The sequence below is a fragment of the Ovis aries genome, chromosome 4, assembly GCF_016772045.2.
Source record: "Ovis aries strain OAR_USU_Benz2616 breed Rambouillet chromosome 4, ARS-UI_Ramb_v3.0, whole genome shotgun sequence".
Taxonomy (NCBI): domain Eukaryota; kingdom Metazoa; phylum Chordata; class Mammalia; order Artiodactyla; family Bovidae; genus Ovis; species Ovis aries.
Genome location: NC_056057.1, coordinates 96069293 through 96089123, shown reverse-complemented (window position 1 = coordinate 96089123; position 19831 = coordinate 96069293). Strand labels below are relative to the sequence as shown.

At 39.5% G+C, this 19831-nt stretch overlaps 1 protein-coding gene across 2 annotated transcripts in view; it reads left to right on the top strand.

Moving 5' to 3' along the window:
• The window catches only part of COPG2 (COPI coat complex subunit gamma 2), a 163228-nt gene that overhangs the window by 3365 nt on the left and 140032 nt on the right, over positions 1–19831 (top strand). For both annotated transcript variants that reach the window (XM_015095386.4, XM_042248839.2), the window contains 2 exons: positions 1552–1623; positions 19646–19725. In XM_015095386.4, coding sequence (XP_014950872.3) covers positions 1552–1623; positions 19646–19725 — 152 coding nt within the window. The remainder of the gene's footprint in view (positions 1–1551; positions 1624–19645; positions 19726–19831) is intronic.

Sequence of the window (19831 nt, the reverse complement as noted above, 5' to 3'; positions counted from 1 at the left end):
GCTTTTATTTATTTATTTATTTATTTATTTTAATTTTATTTTGTTTTACTTTACAATACTGTATTGGTTTTGCCGTACATCAACATGAATCCGCCACGGGTGTACATGTCTTCCCAATCCTGAAGGTCCATGCTTTTAAATAAAATATATCTATTCACAAATATATATCCTCTTGTGGTATTATTGGAAACATTTAAGGCAAAGTTAGTTTGATTTAACTTTTCATGGCACACATTGTGTCCACATTGGCTAACTCCAGTCAGCAAGCATAGCTTTGAATAAAGCTGGTCTAGAGTAGCATATATTTTTATATTGACCAATACTGCTTTGATGGGCAACCCATGTTGAAACATAACTATCTTGATGAGGAAGTTACCCACATAGTCTGATGAACACTGACAACTAGGTGAACAGATTTCAGAACCTTAACCTTATCTTTTGCCTAATTCATGGTAGTTCTTTACGGAAAATTACTTTTAAATTTCTACCAGAGTTGACACATCCATATATTTTTGAGTTTCAAGTCAGAAAGTAGGGACTTAAGGTGTCTTTCATCCTAAACTATCCAAGTTTTTCATAAAATTTAGGTTTATTCTTACACCTATGACAAATAGATTGAAGACTAGTTGTATTTTTTGTGAAAGCTGAAGCCCTGAAAAATGATGGAGCCTAACATATTATATAGGATTGCTTTTAATGAAGAAATTAAATATTGAAATGGTAATGTCTCAGGTGGTCTGTGGTCTGCAGTGTTTTGACTATTAATAATATATGTTATCTAACACCTTACTACTCAAAAGTATGTGGTTCCCAGATCAGTAGCATTCACATCACTGGGAGCTAATTTGAAATGGAAAATTTTAGGTTTCACACCAGAGCCAATGAATCAAAATCTGTATTTTAGGAAGATCCTCAGATGATCTATTAAACATATTAGAGTTCTGATCCAAAGAATGTTTTTAGGGCCTTGAGCCAGTATCTTGAGGTGTATTGGCAGCCCTACAAGCCTTTTGTATTAGTAGCCCTATAAGCCTTTTTGTATAATCTGATTCCTGCCCTTTTGGTTGGTCCCTTCTTACCATGTTTTCTGTGATTCCTATAGTTCATTACAGTTTAATATTTATTATGCTCCTATGATAGGTCAGGCTTTGCACTGGACATTGGATTATAGAAATGTAGGAGGTATGATATCTGTTCTTAGGCTGTGTAACAATAACATCTTGTTCTGACTAAGAACTCAACTTCGTTTTCTATCTCCTGTAAATCTCAGTTGCTCAGAGAATTTAAAATAGTTCATGCTAAAAGGTTAGAGACCACTGTTCTAGAACTTTTATAGCATAGTGTGTGATAACGAATTATTTTAAATAAGGAATGGATAAATGGCCATGTGGGTTTATAAATTAAAAGTCAGAAAAATAACAAAGAGGCACAGTGTTTATAGAGATTTTTTTTTTCTGGGTTCTAAAAGATCTTTGCAGAAATAATGGGAAAAATCCTTTTTTTTCTTGTTTAAGAAATTGTTTTAATTTAAATTTACTTTAAATTACTTAGGGTGAACACTTTGGAACTACAGAAGCCACAGAAGCCTTCTTTGCAATGACTCGACTGTTTCAGTCTAATGATGTAAGTCTGTTTTTTAAATTCTTTAGACTAAAAATGCTCTTTTTGTTTTCCTTGGGGAAACTTAGAGTGGTCCAAATGAGGGAAGGTTGCTTGAAATGTTTAAAACTATTTAAAAATTGTTTATCTTCATAAAACTTATAAATGCTTATTAAAGAACACAGGAAAATGAAAGAATGAAAGTATATTGTTTAAAGCTGCTCACTGACAGATCTGCCATGCAGTCATGAAAACTGCTAATATCCAGCCTCTCGCATGACACTGCACAGATGGACTGGTATAGAAATCAGTGGACATAGCTATCTCATCTCCTAAACTCTCAGTCAAGTTTCTGGTGGGTCTGGGGTTTCTCTTGGCAGTTGAGAAGAGTTAGATGCAGAGTGGGGAAGAGGATGAGGAGTAGGGAAAAGAAGAGTGAGGACAGACTGAGGCTGCCAGCACCCCCGTGTCTGTCTCTCATTCCCTTCGACCACCCTAACTTTCAAGCGAAACAGCTGTGCTTCATTTCCATCCTCCATTGCGGCACATATTTCCTTTTTGCCCAGCTCTGACTCAAACCCATCCAGAGAAGGGGATTATGGGATCTGTATTTCTGTTTTCTGTTAACATAGATTGGTCAAACTGTGCAGTCCTTTTGGTATGTTTTGCATATCAACACAGGCCACATTTTGTGTTGAGGACTTTATAGGATTTGAGTCTGGTTATGTGTCTAGATAATGAGCAGCTTGGGGATTAGGTCTTCAGGAACATCAGCAGACCCTTTTAAGGCAAGTGTCTCAGGGGAAGTCGCTGTACATTCTTCAGGCGAAGGAGTCTGATTTCCTCAGACAGACTATGGAGGACTGCTTTCACTTGCCATGGAAGCCTGGAGGAATTTAGAGGTTCAAGGTAGTCAGATTTATCAGAATCTGCCCCTGTGTCCCCATTCCAGTTTCCAGGGCCCCACTCCTTCTTTCTCAATTAGGATGCTAACTTTAACATAAAATGTCCCACAGAAGGTGAATTGAATTTGCATTTTATTCAGTCACCTGCAGGGTATGCTTTTCAGAAATCTCAGGCCTGTGCGCACATGACATGAGGCTTTCTGTTAAGGCATTATGGACATTTCTAGGCCCTGACATAGACCTTAGGCTATGTCTATGGTCTAGGGTGATTTTAATGTTCTCACCTTAGCATTTTCTTTTACCAAGTTCACCAGTGTACTTAGAAGGAACTACCCCACTGTCCAGCTCATTTTTACTTCTGTGGTAGCAGCTAGTTGATGACCCAAAGCTTTGTCTTCTGTAGGTCCTTGATCATACTTGTCTGCATTGGTGATTTAAGTGTTTTGCCACTGCATGCCAAGGACGACTAGGATCCTTTTTATCACTGGAGACAGAATCAGTAATGCCTTTTATCAAATCAGGAAGAATTTTATTTAAATTTAATCATAGAGTATATAGTCTTTTATGACTTTTCTGTCTTGTTTCTTTTACTTATGGCTTTTGAGATTGATTCCAGTTCTTGTGTGTATCAGTAGTTTATTCATTTTTGTTGCTGAGTAGTATTCCATTGTATGGAGGTAGGTAATCTTAACTATTTATCCATTAACCAGTTAATGGATATTTGGCTTATTTCTAGTTTATAAATATAAACAAAGCTGCTAAAACTACTGAAGTACAAGTCTGTGTGTGGACCTATTAATATGTTTTCATTTTCTTTGGTTAATATCTGGAAGTGGCATTCTTGGGTTTGCATTTCCTGAATGATGAATATGTTAATCATGTATTAAGCAAATATATGCTGATTTGCCACCTGTTTATTTTCTTTAGTAAGAAGAAAATAAACATCTTCTGTTTACATCTTTTATCTGTTTTTTTTTAAATCAGGTTGTTTATCTTCTGCTTATTGAGTTGTAGGTGCTCTTTGTATTTTCTGAATACAAGACCTTCATCAGATAGGTATTTTGTAAATATTTCCTCCCAGCCTGTGGCTTGACTTCTCATTTACTCACTACTGCATTTTTTAAAAATATACTTTACAAATAGTAAAATCCACCCTTTTTAGGGTATAGTTTTATGAGTTTTGGCAAATTTATACAGTAGTATTAATCAAGATTTCGAATATTTCCATTACTCCAAAAAGTTTTCTATTATATGATTTATTCCTACCATCCTCAGGCCTAGGAAACCAGTAATCTCTTTTCTTTCCTTATAGTTTTGCTTTCCAGGAAGTCATAAGAATGATATTATACTTTGAATATCATACTTCATCATATGTATGAAGCTTTTTGAATCTCCTTTTCAGGCACTTAGCATAACTCATTTAAGATTTGTCCATGTTTTTGTTTGTTGATTCCTTTTTATTTCATTGTGGTATTTGTTGTATAGATGTACCTCAGTTTGTTTATTTTTGCACCAGCTATAGAATATTTGGTTTGTCACCATTTTTTGATGGCTAGGAATAACGTTGCTATAAACATTCATGTATAAGTTTTTAAACATAGTTTTTATTTCTCTTGGGTAAATACCTAGGAGTGGAATTACTGGGTCATATGGTAGGTGTAGAGGCTTCCCTGGTGGCTCATATAGTAAAGAGTCTGCCTGCAATGCAGGAAGTGGGTGTTTGATCCCTGGATGGGGAAGATCTCCTGGAGAAGGGTGTGGTTGGCTACCCACTCCAGTATTCTTGCCTAGAAAATCATATAGACAGAGGAGTCTGGCAGGCTACAGTCCATGGGGTCACAAAGAGTTGGACACGACTGAGCAACTTCACTTTCACGTTCATATATCTTCTATGATGAAGGATCTGATCATATCTTTTGCTCATTTTTAATAATTTGGTTATATATTTTCTTTCTGTTGAATTTTGAAAGGTCTTTCTGTATTCTGGATACAAGTCCTTTATCAGATGTTTTCCAAATATTTTCTCCCAGCCTATATCTTATTTTTCATTTTCTTAACCTTTAAAAGAACAGAAGTTTTAAATTTTGATGAAGTCCGATTTATCAGGTTTTTCTTCTTGCTGTTATGGATTGTGCTTTTGATGTGTATTGTAGAAATCTTTGTGTAACCCAAAGTCACAGAGATTTTCTGCTATGCTTTTTTCTTAGGTATTATGTAGTTTTGTGTCTTAAAATTGCTGTGTGATCATTTTGAGTTAATTTTTACACATGATATGAAGTGAAGGTTGAATTTCTTTTCATCTCCTTCCTCTTCCTTCACCCCGTCCTCCATTTCCTCCTCCTCTCTTTTTCTTAACAAGTTCTACTGGAATAATTGCTTATCAATATGAAGGAAGAAGGATGAGGAAGAATAATAATGATTGTGTTACACTGGCACTTTCCTTTTTTTTTTTTTTTCCTATATGTCTGTTCTTATTCCAGAATCATACTATTACTGTTGCTTAAAAAAATAATAATTTTATTCATTTCTTTATTTTTGGCTGCACTGGGTCTTTATTGCTCTATGCGAACTTTCTCTAGTCGTGGCAGGTGGGGGCTACTCTTCACTGTGCTGCATGGGCTTCTTATTGTGGTGGCTTCCTCTCGTGGAACACAGCTCTAGGACACACGGGCTTCAGTAGTTGTGGCACATAGGCTCAGTAGCTGTGGCTCATGGACCCTGGAGTGCACAGGCTTCAGTAGTTGTAGCACGTGGGCTCAGTAGTTGTGGCTCTTGGGCTCCAGAGCATGGGCTTCAGTAGTTGTGGCTCATGAGCATAGTTTCTCCGAGGCATATGGAATCTTCCTGGATTAGGGATCAAACCTGTGTGCCCTGCTCTGGCAGGCAGATTCTTATCCACTGAGCCACCAATGAAGTCCTGCTGCTTCTGCTGCTAAGTCGCTTCAGTCGTGTCCAACTCTGTGCGACCCCATAGATGGCAGCCCACTACGCTCCCCTGTCCCTGGGATTCTCCAGGCAAGAACACTGGAGTGGGTTGCCATTTCCTTCTCCAATGCATGAAAGTGAAAAGTGAAAGGGACGTCGCTCAGTCATGCCCGACTCTTGGCGACCCCATGGACTGCAGCCTACCAGGTTCCTCCGACCATGGGATTTTCCAGGCAAGAGTACTGGAGTGGGCTGCCATTGCCTTCTCCAGTGAAGTCCTACTGTAGCTTTATAGTTCATTTTAAATCAGGTAGTGCATGTTTTCCTATTTTATTATTTTTTCTTTTTCAAAATTTTTTAACTTAACTTTTTAAAATTTATTTTTAATTGGAAGAAAATTGCTTTATGATGTTATGATGGTTTCTGCCATACAACAATGCAGATCCCCTATAATTTACATCTATATCACCTCCCTCTTGAGCCTCCCTCCCCTCCTCCCATCTTACCCCTCTAGATCATCACAGAATGCCTGGCTGGATTCCATGTGTTACAGAGCAACTTCTTCAGTTCAGTTCAGTCACTCAGTCATGTCTGACTCTTTGCGACCCCATGAATCGCAGCACGCCAGGCCTCCCTCTCCATCACCAACTCTCGGAGTTCACTCAGACTCATGTCCATCGAGTCAGTGATGCCATCCAGCCATCTCATCCTCTGTCTTCCCCTTCTCCTCCTGCCCCCAATCCCTCCCACCATCACAGTCTTTTCCAATGAGTCAACTCTTCACATGAGGTGGCCAAAGTACTGGAGTTTCAGCTTTAGCATCATTCCTTCCAAAGAAATCCCAGGGCTGATCTCCTTCAGAATGGACTGGTTGGATCCCCTTTCTTACCAGCTATCTATTTTACACATGGTAATGTATATATGTCTATGCTACTTTCTCCATTCGTCCCACTTCCCCTTCCCCCACTGTGTCCACAAGCTGCTTTCCTACATCTGTGTCTCCATTCCTTCTCTGCAAATAGGTTCATTGATACCATTTCTCTATATTCTATCTATATGCATTCAGTTCAGTCAATTCAGTTGCTCAGTTGTGTCCAACTCTTTGCAACCCCATGAACTGCAGCACACCAGGCCTCCCTGTCCATCCACAACTCCTGGAGTCCACCCAAACCCATGTCCATTGAGTCAGTGATGTCATCCAACCATCTTACCCTCTGTCGTCCCCTTCTCCTCCTGCACTCAGTCTTTCCCAGCATCAGAGTCCTTTCCAATGAGTCAGCTCTTCACATCAGGTGGCCAAAGTATTGGAGTTTCAGCTTCAACATCAGTCCTTCCAATGAACATCTAGGACTGATCTCTTTTAAGATGGATTGGTTGGATCTCCTTGCAGTCCAAGGGACTCTTAAGAGTCTTCTCCAACACCACATTTCAAAAGCATTAATTCATTCCAGTGAACACCCAGGACTGATCTACTTTAGGATGGACTGGTTGGATCTCCTTGCAGTCCAAGGGACTCTCAAGAGTCTTCTCCAACACCACAGTTCAAAAGCATCAATGCATTTTATGCATTAATATATGCTATTTGTTTTTCTCTTTCTGACTGACTTCACTCTGTATAAACAGGCTCTGGGTTCATTCATCTCACTGGGACTTACTCAAATTCATTCTTTTTTATGACTGAGTAGTATTCCACTGCGGGTGTGTGTGTGTGTGTGTGTGTGTGTGTGTGTGTGTGTATGTATACACCACATCTTCTTTATCCATTTACCTGTGGATGGACATCTAGATTACTTCCATATCCTAGCTGTTGTAAATAGTGCTGCTGTGAACATTGGGATACATGTCTTTTCCAGTTATGGTTTTCTTTGGGTGTATGTCCAGTAGTGGGATTGCTGGGTCATATGGTAGTTCTATTTTTAGTTTTTAAAGAAACCTGTATACTGTTGTCTGTAGTGGCTATATAAATTTACATTCCTACCAACAGTGCAAGAAGGTTCCCCTTGATCCACATCCTCTTCAGCATTTTGGGGCTTCCCTGGTGGCTCAGAAGGTAAAGCGTCTAAAGCGTCTGCCTGCAATGCAGGAGACCCGGGTTCGATCCCTGGTTCGGGAGGATCCCCTAGAGAAGGAAATGGCAACCTGCTCCAGTATTCTTGCCTGGAGAATCTAATGGACGGAGAAGCCTGGTAGGCTACAGTCCATGGGGTCCCAAGACTTCATTTTCACTTTCTCCAGTGTTTATTGTTTGTAGGTTTTTTGATGATGGCCATTCTGATTGATGTGAGGTGATACCTCATTGTAGTTTTGATTTGCATTTCTCTAATAATTAATGCTGTTGAGCAACTTTCCATGTGCCTCTTGGCCATCAGTCAGTTTCTTTTAAATAATTGTTTTGGCTCTTGTAAGTTCTTTGCATTCCTATATTCATTTTAAATCAGCTTTGTATACGTATGTGAAAGCCACTCAGTCATTTCCAACTCTTTGTGACCCCATGGACGGTAGCCTGCCAGCCTCCTCTGTCCATGGGATTTTTCCAGGCAAGAATACTGGAGTGAGTAGCCGTTTCCTTCTCCAAGGGATCTTCGTGACTCAGGGGTTGAATCTGGGTCTCCTGCATTGCAGGCAGACTTTATTGTCTGAGCCACCAGAATCAGCTTATCTACTTATGTTAAAAAAAAAAAACAAAACCTGCTAGAATGTTGATGGTGATTGCATTGACTCTAAAGATCACTTTGCTAAACTATTTCAATAAAATTTTACAAAAAGATCAGTTTGAGGAGAATTCACATTACATTATTGAGTTTTCTATTCCATAGCCATGGTATATATTTCCCTTTATACAAGTCTCTAATTTCTGTCAGCAGTGTTATAGCTTTCAGCACAAAAATCTTAAACATATTTTGTGAAATTTATCCCTGAAGTAGTTAATGTTTTTATACTATTGCATTTGTATTGTTTTAGGTACTCTATAGAAATTAAATAGATTTTTTGTATATTGATCTGTTCCTGTGATTTTGTTAAATTTATTCCTTCTAGCAGTATTTTGGGAGATTCCTTAGGATTTACTTTTTTCAGTCTGAATGAGTTTTATTTGTTTTTCTTACCGTAATATCTTCTTGCACTGTGATACAGTATGAAATGGAAGTGGTGGTAGAGGATATCCTTGTTTTGCTCCTGATCTTGGAGGGAAGGTGTTTAATCTTTCAGCATTAAATTGATGCTAGCACTTAAGTTTTCCGTGTGTGTGTGCTTAGTTGCTCAGTCTCGTCTGATTCTTTGCGACTTCATGGACTGTAACCCACCAGGCTCTTCTATCCATGGAATTTTCCAGGCAAGAATACTGGAGCAGGTTTTCATTTCCTCCTCCAAGAGACCTTCCCAAACCAGGGGATCAAACCCACGTCTCCTGCATCTCCTGCTTTGGCAGGCAGATTCTTTACCACTGCACTACCTGGGAAGCCCCTAAGTTTTTCAGGTTGAGGAAGTCATTTTCTCTTCTTAGTTTGCTAGGAGGGTTTTTTGTTTGTTTGTTTGTTTTTGTTTTTGTAGATGGGTGTTGAATTTTGTCAAATGTTTTTTCTGTATCTATTGAATTAATTATGGTCTTTCTTTTTAGTTTATTAATATGGTAAGATGCATTTATTTGTTTTCCTGGAAAATATAAAATCTTTGTTTTCTGTTAAAACTCAAAATTTGAAATTAATTTTGAGTATGTGGTCGTGAAATAATATTTACCTGTAATTTTTTCTTATGTTTTTGTTTGGATTTGGTATTTGGGTAATGCTGGCTTCATAAAATGAATTGATAAGTATTACTTCCTCTTCTCCTCTTGCAGAGTTTTGTAGAATCATTATTCTTTTCTCTCTATATATTTATTTGTTTATTTTTGGTTGCACTGGGTCTTCATTGCTGTGCTCAGGCTTTCTCTAGTTGTGGTAAGCAGGGATTACTCCTCAGTGCAGTGCACAGCCTTCTTGGTGCAGTGCACAGCCTTCTCATTGCAGTGGCTTCTCTTGTTGTGGAGCACAGGCTCCAGGTGAAGATGCTTCAGTAGTTGCAGCACTCGGCTTCAGTAGTTGTGGCTTACAGACTTAGTTGCCCAAGGCACGTGGAATCTTCCCAGACCAGAGACTGAACCCGCATCCTCTGCATTGGCAGGCGGACTCCTAAACACTGGCTGGGCCACCAGGGAAGTCCTATAGAATCATTATTAATTTTTCCTGAAATGTTTGTCGGAATTTGCTATTGAAAGCATCCGCACTGTGGTAAGGTTTTTGATAATTTTAAAAGGAAACAGATGGTATTATTCCGATTATTTTTCTTCTTGAGTGACCTCTGGTAGTTTGTGTCTTTCAAGGAATTTCTCCATTTTGTTTACATTGTTGAACTTCACTGGCTAAAACTGTTCTTAATGTTTTCTTATTCTTTTAAGGGTTTGTAGAATCTGTTGATACTTCTTTTTTCACTTTGGTGTTGTAAAAGGTCAAGCAGAACAAACAGAAAGTATATAAGATGGTAGATATAGACCCAAATATATCATTATTGCATTAAATGTAAATGAATAACACAACATTTACAGAAATTGACTGTACACTGAGCCATAAAATAAGACAAAACAAATTCCAAATGAATGAAATCATGTATCTTGTGTTCTCATTACCTTGGATTAATGTTGGAAATCAATAATAAAAGAGTAACTGGCTAGGTCTTCCCTGGTGGTCCAATGGTTAAGAATCTACCTACCAATGCAGGGGACATGGGTTCCGATCCCTGGTCCAGGAAGTTCCTACATGCTGTGTGGAAACTAAGCCTACTTGCTGCAACTGCTGAAGCCTGCATGCCTTAGAGCCCCTGCTCCACAACAAGAGGAACCACCAAGATGAGAAGGTGGTGCACTGCACCTGGAGAGTAGGCCCTGCTGCCCGTACCTGGAGAAAGCCCATGTGCAGCAGTGACGACCCAGAGCAGCCAAATAAATACATACTTTTTAAAAAGTAACTTGATTCACCATATGTTTTTGATATTAATAATACATTTCTTGGAATCCTTTGGTGGTCCAGTGGTTAGTATTTTGTGTTTTCATGACTGAGGGTGCAAGTTTAATCCCTGGTTGGGGAACTAAGATCCTGCAAGCCATAAGACTTAAAAAAAAAAAAAAAAAAAAAGCACATGTCTGTTCTGTCTCTAGCCGTGATGAAGGGGCTAGATTTTCCCTGCTACCAAAAATGCCTAGAAAAAAGTGTGTGTGTGTGTGTGTGTGTATCCCACACAGTAGTTTTCTAGATATTAGACTAACAAAAATTCCAGGATTATGATATGAAGAAAAACCAATGCTTATACTAGTTCATTTCCTTGGGGCAGATTACAGGTCTCAGATTAGGGGTTGTTAGTTGTTCAGCAGCTTAGTCATCTCCAACTCTGCAACCCCATGGACTTCAGCATGCCAGGCTTCCTGTGCTTCACTATCTCCCCGAGTTTGTTCAAACCCATATCCATTGAGTTGGTGATGCCATCCAACCATATCATCCTCTGTCATCCCCTCTGCTCCTGTATAGCATCAGGGTCTTTTCCAGAGAGTTGGCTCTTTATATCAGGTGGCCTAAGTATTGGAGCTTCAGCTTCAGCATCAGTCCTTCCAGTGAAATTTTAGGGTTGATTTCCTTTAGGATTGACTGGTTTGATCTCCATGCTATCAAAGAGACTCTGAAGAGTCTTCTCCGGCACCACAGTTTGGAAGCATCAATTTTTTGGTGCTCAGCCTTCTTTATGGTCCTACTCTCACATCTATACATGACTACTGGAAAAACCATAGCTTTGAATATATGAAACTGTTTCTGCAGAGCGAGGTCTCTGCTTTTTAACACACTAAGTTTGTCATAGCTTTTCTTTCAAGGAACAAGTTTTTTATTTTTATTTTTTAGTTTTGTGGTTACAGTAACTGTCCACAGTAATTCTGGAGACCAATAAAATAAAATCTACCATGGTTTCCCCATCTATTTGCCATGAAGTGATAGAACCAGATGCCATATTCTTAGGTTTTCGAATGTTGAGTTTTAAGCCAGCTTTTTCGCTTTCCTCTTTCACCCTCATCAAGAGGCTCTTTAGTTCCTCTTTGCTTTCCACAATTAAAATGGTATCATCTGCATATCCGAAGTTGTTGATATTTCTCCCAGCATTCTTGATTGCAGCTTACGATTCATCCAGCCCAGCATTTCGCATGATGTGCTCAGCAGAATACACAGAAGAACTATACAAAAAAGATCTTAGTGACCCAGATAGCCACGATGGTGTGATCACTTACCTAGAGCCTGACATCTTAGAGTGTGAAGTCAACTGGGCCTTAGGAAGCATCACTATGAACAAAGCTAGTGGACATGATGAAATTCCAGCTTAGCGATTTCAAATCCTAAAAGATGATGCTGTTAAAGTGCTGCACTCAATATGCCAACAAATATGGAAAACTCAGCAGTGGCCACAGGACTGGAAAAGATCAGTTTACATTCCAATCCCAAAGAAGGGCAATGCCAAAGAATGTTTAAACTACCACACAATTGCACTTATTTCACATGCTAGCAGGGTCTTTTCAAACGAGTCAGCTCTTCACATCAGGTGGCCAAAGTATTAGAGTTTCAGCTTCAACATCAGTCCTTCCAATGAATATTGAGGACTGATTTCCTTTGGGATTGACTGGTTGAATCTCCTTGCAGTCGAAGGGACTCTCAAGAGTCTTCTCCAACACCACAGTTCAAAAACATCAATTCTTTGCTGCTTAGCTTTCTTTAGAGTCCAACTCTTATATCCATACATGACTACTGGAGAAAACATAGCCTTGACTAGATGGACCTTTATTGGCAAAGTGATGTCTCTGCTTTTTAATATGCTGTCTAGGTTGGTCATAACTTTTCTTCCAAGCAGTAAGCATCTTTTAATTTCATGGCTGCAGTCACCATCTGCAGTGATTTTGGAACCCCCCAAAATAAAGTCTGCTGCTGTTTCCACTGTTTCTCCTATTTGCTGTGAAGTGATGGGACCGGATGCCATGATCTTTTGTTTTCTGAGTGTTGAGCTTTAAGCCAACTTCTTCACTCTCCTCTTTCACCTTCATCGAGATGCTCTTTAGTTCTTCTTTGCTTTCTGCCATAAGGGTGGTATCATCTGCATATCTGAGGTTATTGATATTTCTCTTGGAAATCTTGATTCCAGCTTGTGCTTCATCCAACCGAGTGTTTCTCAAGATGTACTCTGAATGTAAGTTAAATAAGTAGGGTGACAATATACAGCCTTGATGTACTCCTTTTCCTATTTAGAACCAGTCTGTTGTTCCATGTCCAGTTCTAGCTGTTGCTTCTAAACCTCCATACAGATTTCTCAGGAGACAGGTCAGGTGGTTTGGTATTCCCATCTCTTGAAGAATTTTCCACAGTTTATTGTGATCCACACAGTAAAGGCCTTTGGCATAGTCAATAAAGGAGAAACAGATTTTTTCTGGAACTCTCTTGCTCTTTTGATAATCCAGGAGATGTTGACAATTTGATCTCTGGTTCCTCTGCCTTTTCTAAAACCAGCTTGAACATCTGGAAGTTCATGGTTCATGTATTGCTGAAGCCTGGCTTGGAGAATTTAGAGCATTATTTTGCTAGCGTGTGAGGTGAGTGCAATTGTGAAGTAGTTTGAGCATTCTTTGGCATTGCCTTTCTTTGGGATTAGAATGAAAACTAACCTTTTCCAGTCCTGTGGCCACTGCTGAGTTTTCCAAACTTGCTGGCATATTGAGTGCAGCACTTTCACAGCAGCATCTTTTAGGATTTGAAATAGCTCAACTGGAATTCCATCACCTCCACTAGCTTTGTTCGTATTGATGCTTCCTAAGGCTCACTTGACTTCACATTCCAGGATGTCTGGCTCTAGGTGAGTGATTATACCATCGTGATTATCTGGGTCATGAAGATCTTTTTGTATAGTTCTCCTGTGTATTCTTGCCACCTCTTCTTAATATCTTGTTTCTGTTAGGTCCATACCATTTCTGTCCTTTATTGAGCCCATCTTTGTGTGAAATGTTCCCTTGATATCTCTGATTTTCTTGAAGAGGTCTTTAGTCTTTCCCATTCTGCTGTTTTCCTTTATTTCTTTGCATTGATCACTGAGGAAGGCTTTCTTGTCTTTCCTTGCTGTTCTTGGAACTCTGCATTCCAATGGGTTTATCTTTCCTTTTCTTCTTTGCTTTTGGCTTCTCTTCTTTTCACAGCTATTTGTAAGGCCTATTCAGACAGCCATTTTGCTTTTTTTGCTTTTCTTTTTCTTGGAGATGGTCTTGCTCCCTGTCTCTTGTATAATGTCATGAACCTCCGTCCATAGTTTATCAGGCACTCTGTCTGTCAGATTTAGTCTCTAGAATCTATTTCTTACTTCCACTGTATAATTGTTAGGGTTTGATTTAGGTCATACCTGAATGGTCTAGTAGTTTTCCCTACTTTCTTCAATTTAAGTCTGAATTTAGCAATAAGGAGTTCATAATCTGAGGCACAGTCAGCTCCCAGTCTTTTTTCTTTTTGCTCACTTTATAGAGCTTCTGCATCTTTGGCTGCAAAGAATATAGTCAGTCTGATTTCAGTGTTGACCATCTGGTGATGTCCAGGTGTAGAATGTTCTCGTGTTGTTGGAAGAGAGTGTTTGCTATGACCAATGCGTTCTCTTGGCAAGACTATTAACCTTTGCCCTGATTCATTCTATACTCCAAGGCCAAATTTGCCTGTTACTCCAGGTGTTTCTTCCCATTTTTGTGCATTCCAGTCCCCTATAATGAAAAAGACATCTTTTTTTGAGTGTTAGTTCTAGAAGGTCTTGTAGGTCTTCTTATAACTGTTCAGCTTCAGCTGCTTCAGCATTACTGGTTGGGACATGGACTTGGATTACCATGATATTGAATGGTTTGCCTTGGAAACGAAGAGAGATCATTCTTTCGTTTTTGAGGTTGCATCCAAATACTGCATTTCGGACTCTCTTGTTGACTATGATGGCTACTCCATTTCTCCTAAGGGATTCTTGCCCACAGTAGTAGATATAATGGTCATCTGAGTTAAATTCACCCATTCCAGTCCATTTTAGTTCGCTGAGTCCTAAAATGTCGATGTTCACTCTTGCCATCTCCTGTTTGATCACTTCCAATTTGCCTTGATTCATGGACCTAACATTCCAGATTCCTATGCAATATTGCTCTTTACAGCATTGGACCTTGCTTCCATCGCCAGTCATATCCACAGCTTGGTGTTGTTTTTGCTTTGGCTCTATCTCTTCATTCTTTCTGGACTTATTTCTCCAGACCTGGGAAGTTCATCTTTCAGTGTCCTGTCTTTTTGCTTTTTCATACTGTTCATGGGGTTCTCAAGGCAAGAATACTGAAGTGGTTTGTCATTCCCTTCTCCAGTGGACCAGATTTTGTCAGAACTCTCCACCATGACCCGTCCGTCTTGGGTGGCCCTACGTGTCATGGCTCATAGTTTCATTGAGTTAGAGAAGGCTGTGGTCCATGTGATTAGATTAGTTAGTTTTCTCTGATTGTGGTTTTCAGTCTGTCTGCCGTCTGATGGAGAAGGATGAGAGGCTTATGGAAGCTTCCTGATGGGGGAGACTGACTGAGGGGGCCATGCTCAGTAAATCTTTAATCCAGTTTTCCATTGGTGGGTGGAGCTGTGTTCCCTCCCTGCTATTTACTTGGGGCCAAACTATGGTGCAGGTAATGAAGATAATGGTGACCTCCCTTGAGAGATCCCAGGCGTGTACTGCTGCACTTAGTGCCCCCAGCCCTGCAGCAGGCCACCACCGACCCATGCCTCCACCAGAGACTCACAGACACCCACAGGCAAGTCTGGACAGTCTCCTGCGGGGTCACTGCTCTTTTCTCCTGGGTCCTGGTGCACAAGGTTCTGTTGTGCCCTCCAAGAGTCTATTTCCTAGTCCTGTGTAAGTTCTGGCAGCTCTGTGGTGGGGTTAATGGCTACCTCCTCCGAGAGGGCTTATGCTATACCCAAGTCTGCTGCACCCAGAGCCCCTCTTCCTGCGGCAGTCCACCGACGACCCATACCTCCTATTGGAGGAGATGCTCAAACACAGTTCTGTCTCAGTCTCTGTTGCGTCCCTGGGCCCTGGTGCACACAAGGTTTGTTTGAGCCTCCTGAGCATCTCTGTAGGGAATGGGGTTTGATTCTAAACGCAGATTCGCCCCTCCTACCGTCTTGCTGGGCCTTCTCCTTTGCCCTTGGACATGGGGTATCTCATAGCCACTCCAGCACCTACCATCTTACTGTGATTTCTCTGACCTTGGACATGGACATGACTGAGTGACTGAACAACAACAGCTTTGCATATAAGTTAAATAAGCAGGGTGACAAAATACAGCCTTGACATACTCATTTCCCCATTGGAACCAGTCAGTTGTTCCATGTCTGGTTCTAACTGTTGTTCTTGACCTGCATGCACATTTCTCAGGAGACTAAGGTGGTCTGGTATTCCCATCTCTTTAGGAATTTTCCATGGTTTGCTGTGATCCACATAGTCGAAGGCTTTAGCATAGTCAGTGAAGCAGAAGCAGATGTTTTTCTGGAATTCCTTTTTTCTATGATCCAGTGGATGTTAGCAATTAGATCCCTGGTTCCTCTGCCTTTTCTAAATTCAGCTTGTACAACTGAAAGTTCTTGGTTCACATAGTTTTCAAACCTAGCTTGGAGGATTTTTGAGCATTACATGCTAACATGTGAAATAAGCGCAATTGTGTTGTAGTTTGAACGTTCTTTGGCATTGCCCTTCTTTGGTATCAGAATGAAACCTACCTTTTCCAGTCCCGTTGCCATTGTTGAACTTTCCATATTTGCTGTCCTATTGTGTGCAACACTTTAGCAGCAGCATCTTTTAAAATTTGAAATAGCTAAGCTGGAATTCTGTTACCTCTACTAGCTTAGTTCATAGTAGCACTTCTAAGGCCCACTTGACTTTACAATCCAGAATATCTGGCTCTAGATGAGTGACCACACCATCATGGCTATCCAGGTTATTAAGTCCTTTTTTGTATAGTTCTTCTGTGTGTTCTTGGCACCTCTTCTTAATCTCTTTTGCTTTTGTTAGGTCCTTGCCGTTTCTCTTTTATTGTGGCCATCTTTACATGAAATGTTCCCTTGGTATCTCCAATTTTCTTGAAGTGGTCTCTAGTGTTCCCCATTCTGTTGTTTTTCTTCTATTTCTTTGCATTGTTCACTTAAGAAGGTCTCCTTGTTATTCTCTGAAACTGTACATTCAGTTGTGTTTATCTTTCCCTTTCTCGTTTGCCTTTCACTTCTCTTTTCTTAGCTATTTATCATATAATTGGAATCATAACAGCATGTAGCATTTTCATATTGGTTTCTTTTACTTAGTAATATGTATTTAAGTTTCCTTTTTATTTTTTCATGGCTTGCTAGCTCATTTCCTTTTAGCGCTGAATCACTTTCTGTTGTTTGGATGTCCCATAGTTTATCCATTCACCTACTAAAAGGACATCTTGATTACTTCCAATTTTGGCAATTATGAATAGGTAAGGTGAAGTCGCTCAGTCGTGTCTGAGGCTCTTTGCGGCCCCGTGGACTGTAGCCTACCAGGCTCCTCCATCCATGGGCTTCTCCAGGCAAGAATACTGGAGTGGGTTGCCATTTCCTTCTCCAGGGGATCTTCCTGACCCAGGGATCGAACCCAGGTCTCCCATATTGGAGGCAGACGCTTTAACCTCTGAGCCACCAGGGAAGCCCCAATTATGAGTAAAGCTGGTATAAAGTCAGGTTTCTGTGTGGACATAAGTTTTCAACTCCTGTGAATAAATGTCAGAGTGAGCAATTGCTGGATCACATGTTACATGTATGTTTGTTTTTGTAAGAAACTGTCAAACTGTCTTCCAAAGAGGCTGTATGAGTTTTATTCACCAGCAGTGAATGAGAGATCCTGTGACTCCCCATCCTCGTCAGCATTTGGTGGTGTTGGTGTTCCTGATTTTGACCGTTGTGTCAGTAGTGTTGTCATACCTTGTTTTATTAATAATTTAACTTTCCCTGATGAATATAACATTCAGCATCTTTGCATATACTTATTTGCCATCTGTTTTATCTTCTTAAGTGTAGTTATCTGCTAAAGTCTTTGGCCCATTTTAATATGATGTTTTCTTATTTTGACTCTAAAGAGGGTTTTTTGGGTGTATTTTGGATAATCTTTTCCCAGTCTGTGTTATCTTCTTATCCTTTTGACACTGTCTTTTGCAGAGCAGAAGTGTTTAATTGTATTAAAGGCTGACCTATCAATTATTTCTTTCATGGATCTTGCCTTTGGGGTTGTATTGAAAAAGCCATCACCATACTAAATAAACATCATCTAGGTTTCCTTCTATGTATTCTACTAGGAACTTTATTGTTCTGCATTTTACATTTAGGTTTGTGATTGATTTTGAGGTAATTTTGTGAAGAGAGTGTAAGGTTTGCATCTGATTCAACTTCTTGGCTGGTGGCTATCCAGTTCTGGCACCATTTGTTGAAGAGACTGTTTTCACTTCATTGTGTTGCCTTTGCTTCTTTGTCAAAGATCAGTTGACTGTATTTATGTGAGTATATTTCTTGTTTGTCTCTTCTGTTGCATTGATGTATTTGTCCATATTTTGCCAATATCACACTGTCTTGTTGCTGTTTACCACTTTTTTTTAAACTCTTCACTCCTTGCTGTATTTCTGAGTTATTACCTAGACTAGTTTCCCTGTGCCTGAAGAATATACCTTTTAGAATCCCATCGTTTGTGGACTGTAGATACTTTATCCTATGCAAGACCCTGAGCTTGTGCTTCTGTGGCTGTGAGTTACTTATTTTTCCATTTTGCCACCTGTGAATGTCCCTTCACTTTGCCTTTGGCTTCATATTAAAATCTTTTTGTTCCTATTTTATTCAGCATTTCTGTGTATTTGTTTAGGTCATAGATTTTACTTGTTAAAAACACATCTTTGTCAACACTGGATTATCACTCTTTTTAAGTTTTAGCCATTTTGGTAGGTGTGAGGTGAGATCTGAAATGTGGCTATAACTTGCATTTCCCCAATGACTAACAGTGTTGAGCCTCAATTTTTGTTCTTTAGTTACTTTTTTCATATCTCTAGTTTTATTCTGCTTCATGGTAGATTTTTATTACAAAATTATCTGAAATTTTGATTCTCATTTTTTGCTTTCTTCTCATAGTAGCTTCAGACGGATGTGGTATGCCTCATTCATCTGCCCCATGCTGCCTTTCTCTTTCTGGAGTGACTTTTTTCTGTGTTTAATCACCATGAAAGTCCTCATTCTGTTCTGTCCGTTCCTTCATGGGCTCAGTAGTCTCCAGCAGATCCTTTGTGCAGCTCGGACTTGAGCTGGGTCTGACGTATTTGAGTTTCACTCCTCATATCAAGTTACTTGATAAAGAAGGAGGCAAGACAGGTGAGAGGAACCACTCCTTCTAGTATTGAGTATGAATGTTTATAAATAAAATGGGAGATCCAGGTGAGGAGAAAGAGTGGGCAAAACTTCATTATTGTTAGTTTAACACTGATTTTGGATCCAGGTGTCCATGTAGAAATCTTGATAATTGAAAATAGAAGTTAGTTATACAACTACAAATGCCTTAAGGAAAAATATGCTAAACTGAGGAAAACACAGAGTCTGCATGTCTGTGTATATATTTTTAAAGAATGAAAAAATATTTTTTAGGGTAAGCCTTTAGCTCTCTGAAAAACCTGTCTTTGGACTCACTGTCAGAGTCACGGTGTGGGTGTTTCTGTATAAAGACCCATAATTAATTGAATGTTTGTATTTTCATCTAGATGTTTTCCACTCTTAGTGAATCAGTTACTTGTGTTTAGGAAATAGTGGAATTCTGAACATTTTCTCATCTAGGCATTTCTCTGTCTCTCTCTTTTGTGGCCACACCCTGCAGCATGCAGGATCTTAGTTACCTGACTAGGGATTAAACCCAGGCCCCCAGCAATGGGAACGTGGTGTTTTAACCACTGGAATGCCACAGAAGTCCCTTCATCCAGACATTTTTAAAAGGACTTTTTGGGTAGATGATAATCTTTTTAAGAATAATTTTGTAAGTATATCTATTTGGGGTCCTCATTTCAAACAGTTTAAAAAACCATTTCCTTATGAATAACCTGTTGCCTTTTGTAAATAATTTTTTAGCAAACATTGAGAAGAATGTGCTACCTTACCATCAAAGAAATGGCTACCATCTCTGAGGATGTCATAATTGTTACAAGCAGGTATGTGAATAGTTAAAACCTGGGATGGGATACTTACATATTTAGTGAAGTATTTCTTGTCCTTTTTCTATTAATTTTACATGTTGACTGTAAGAAAGCCAATAAG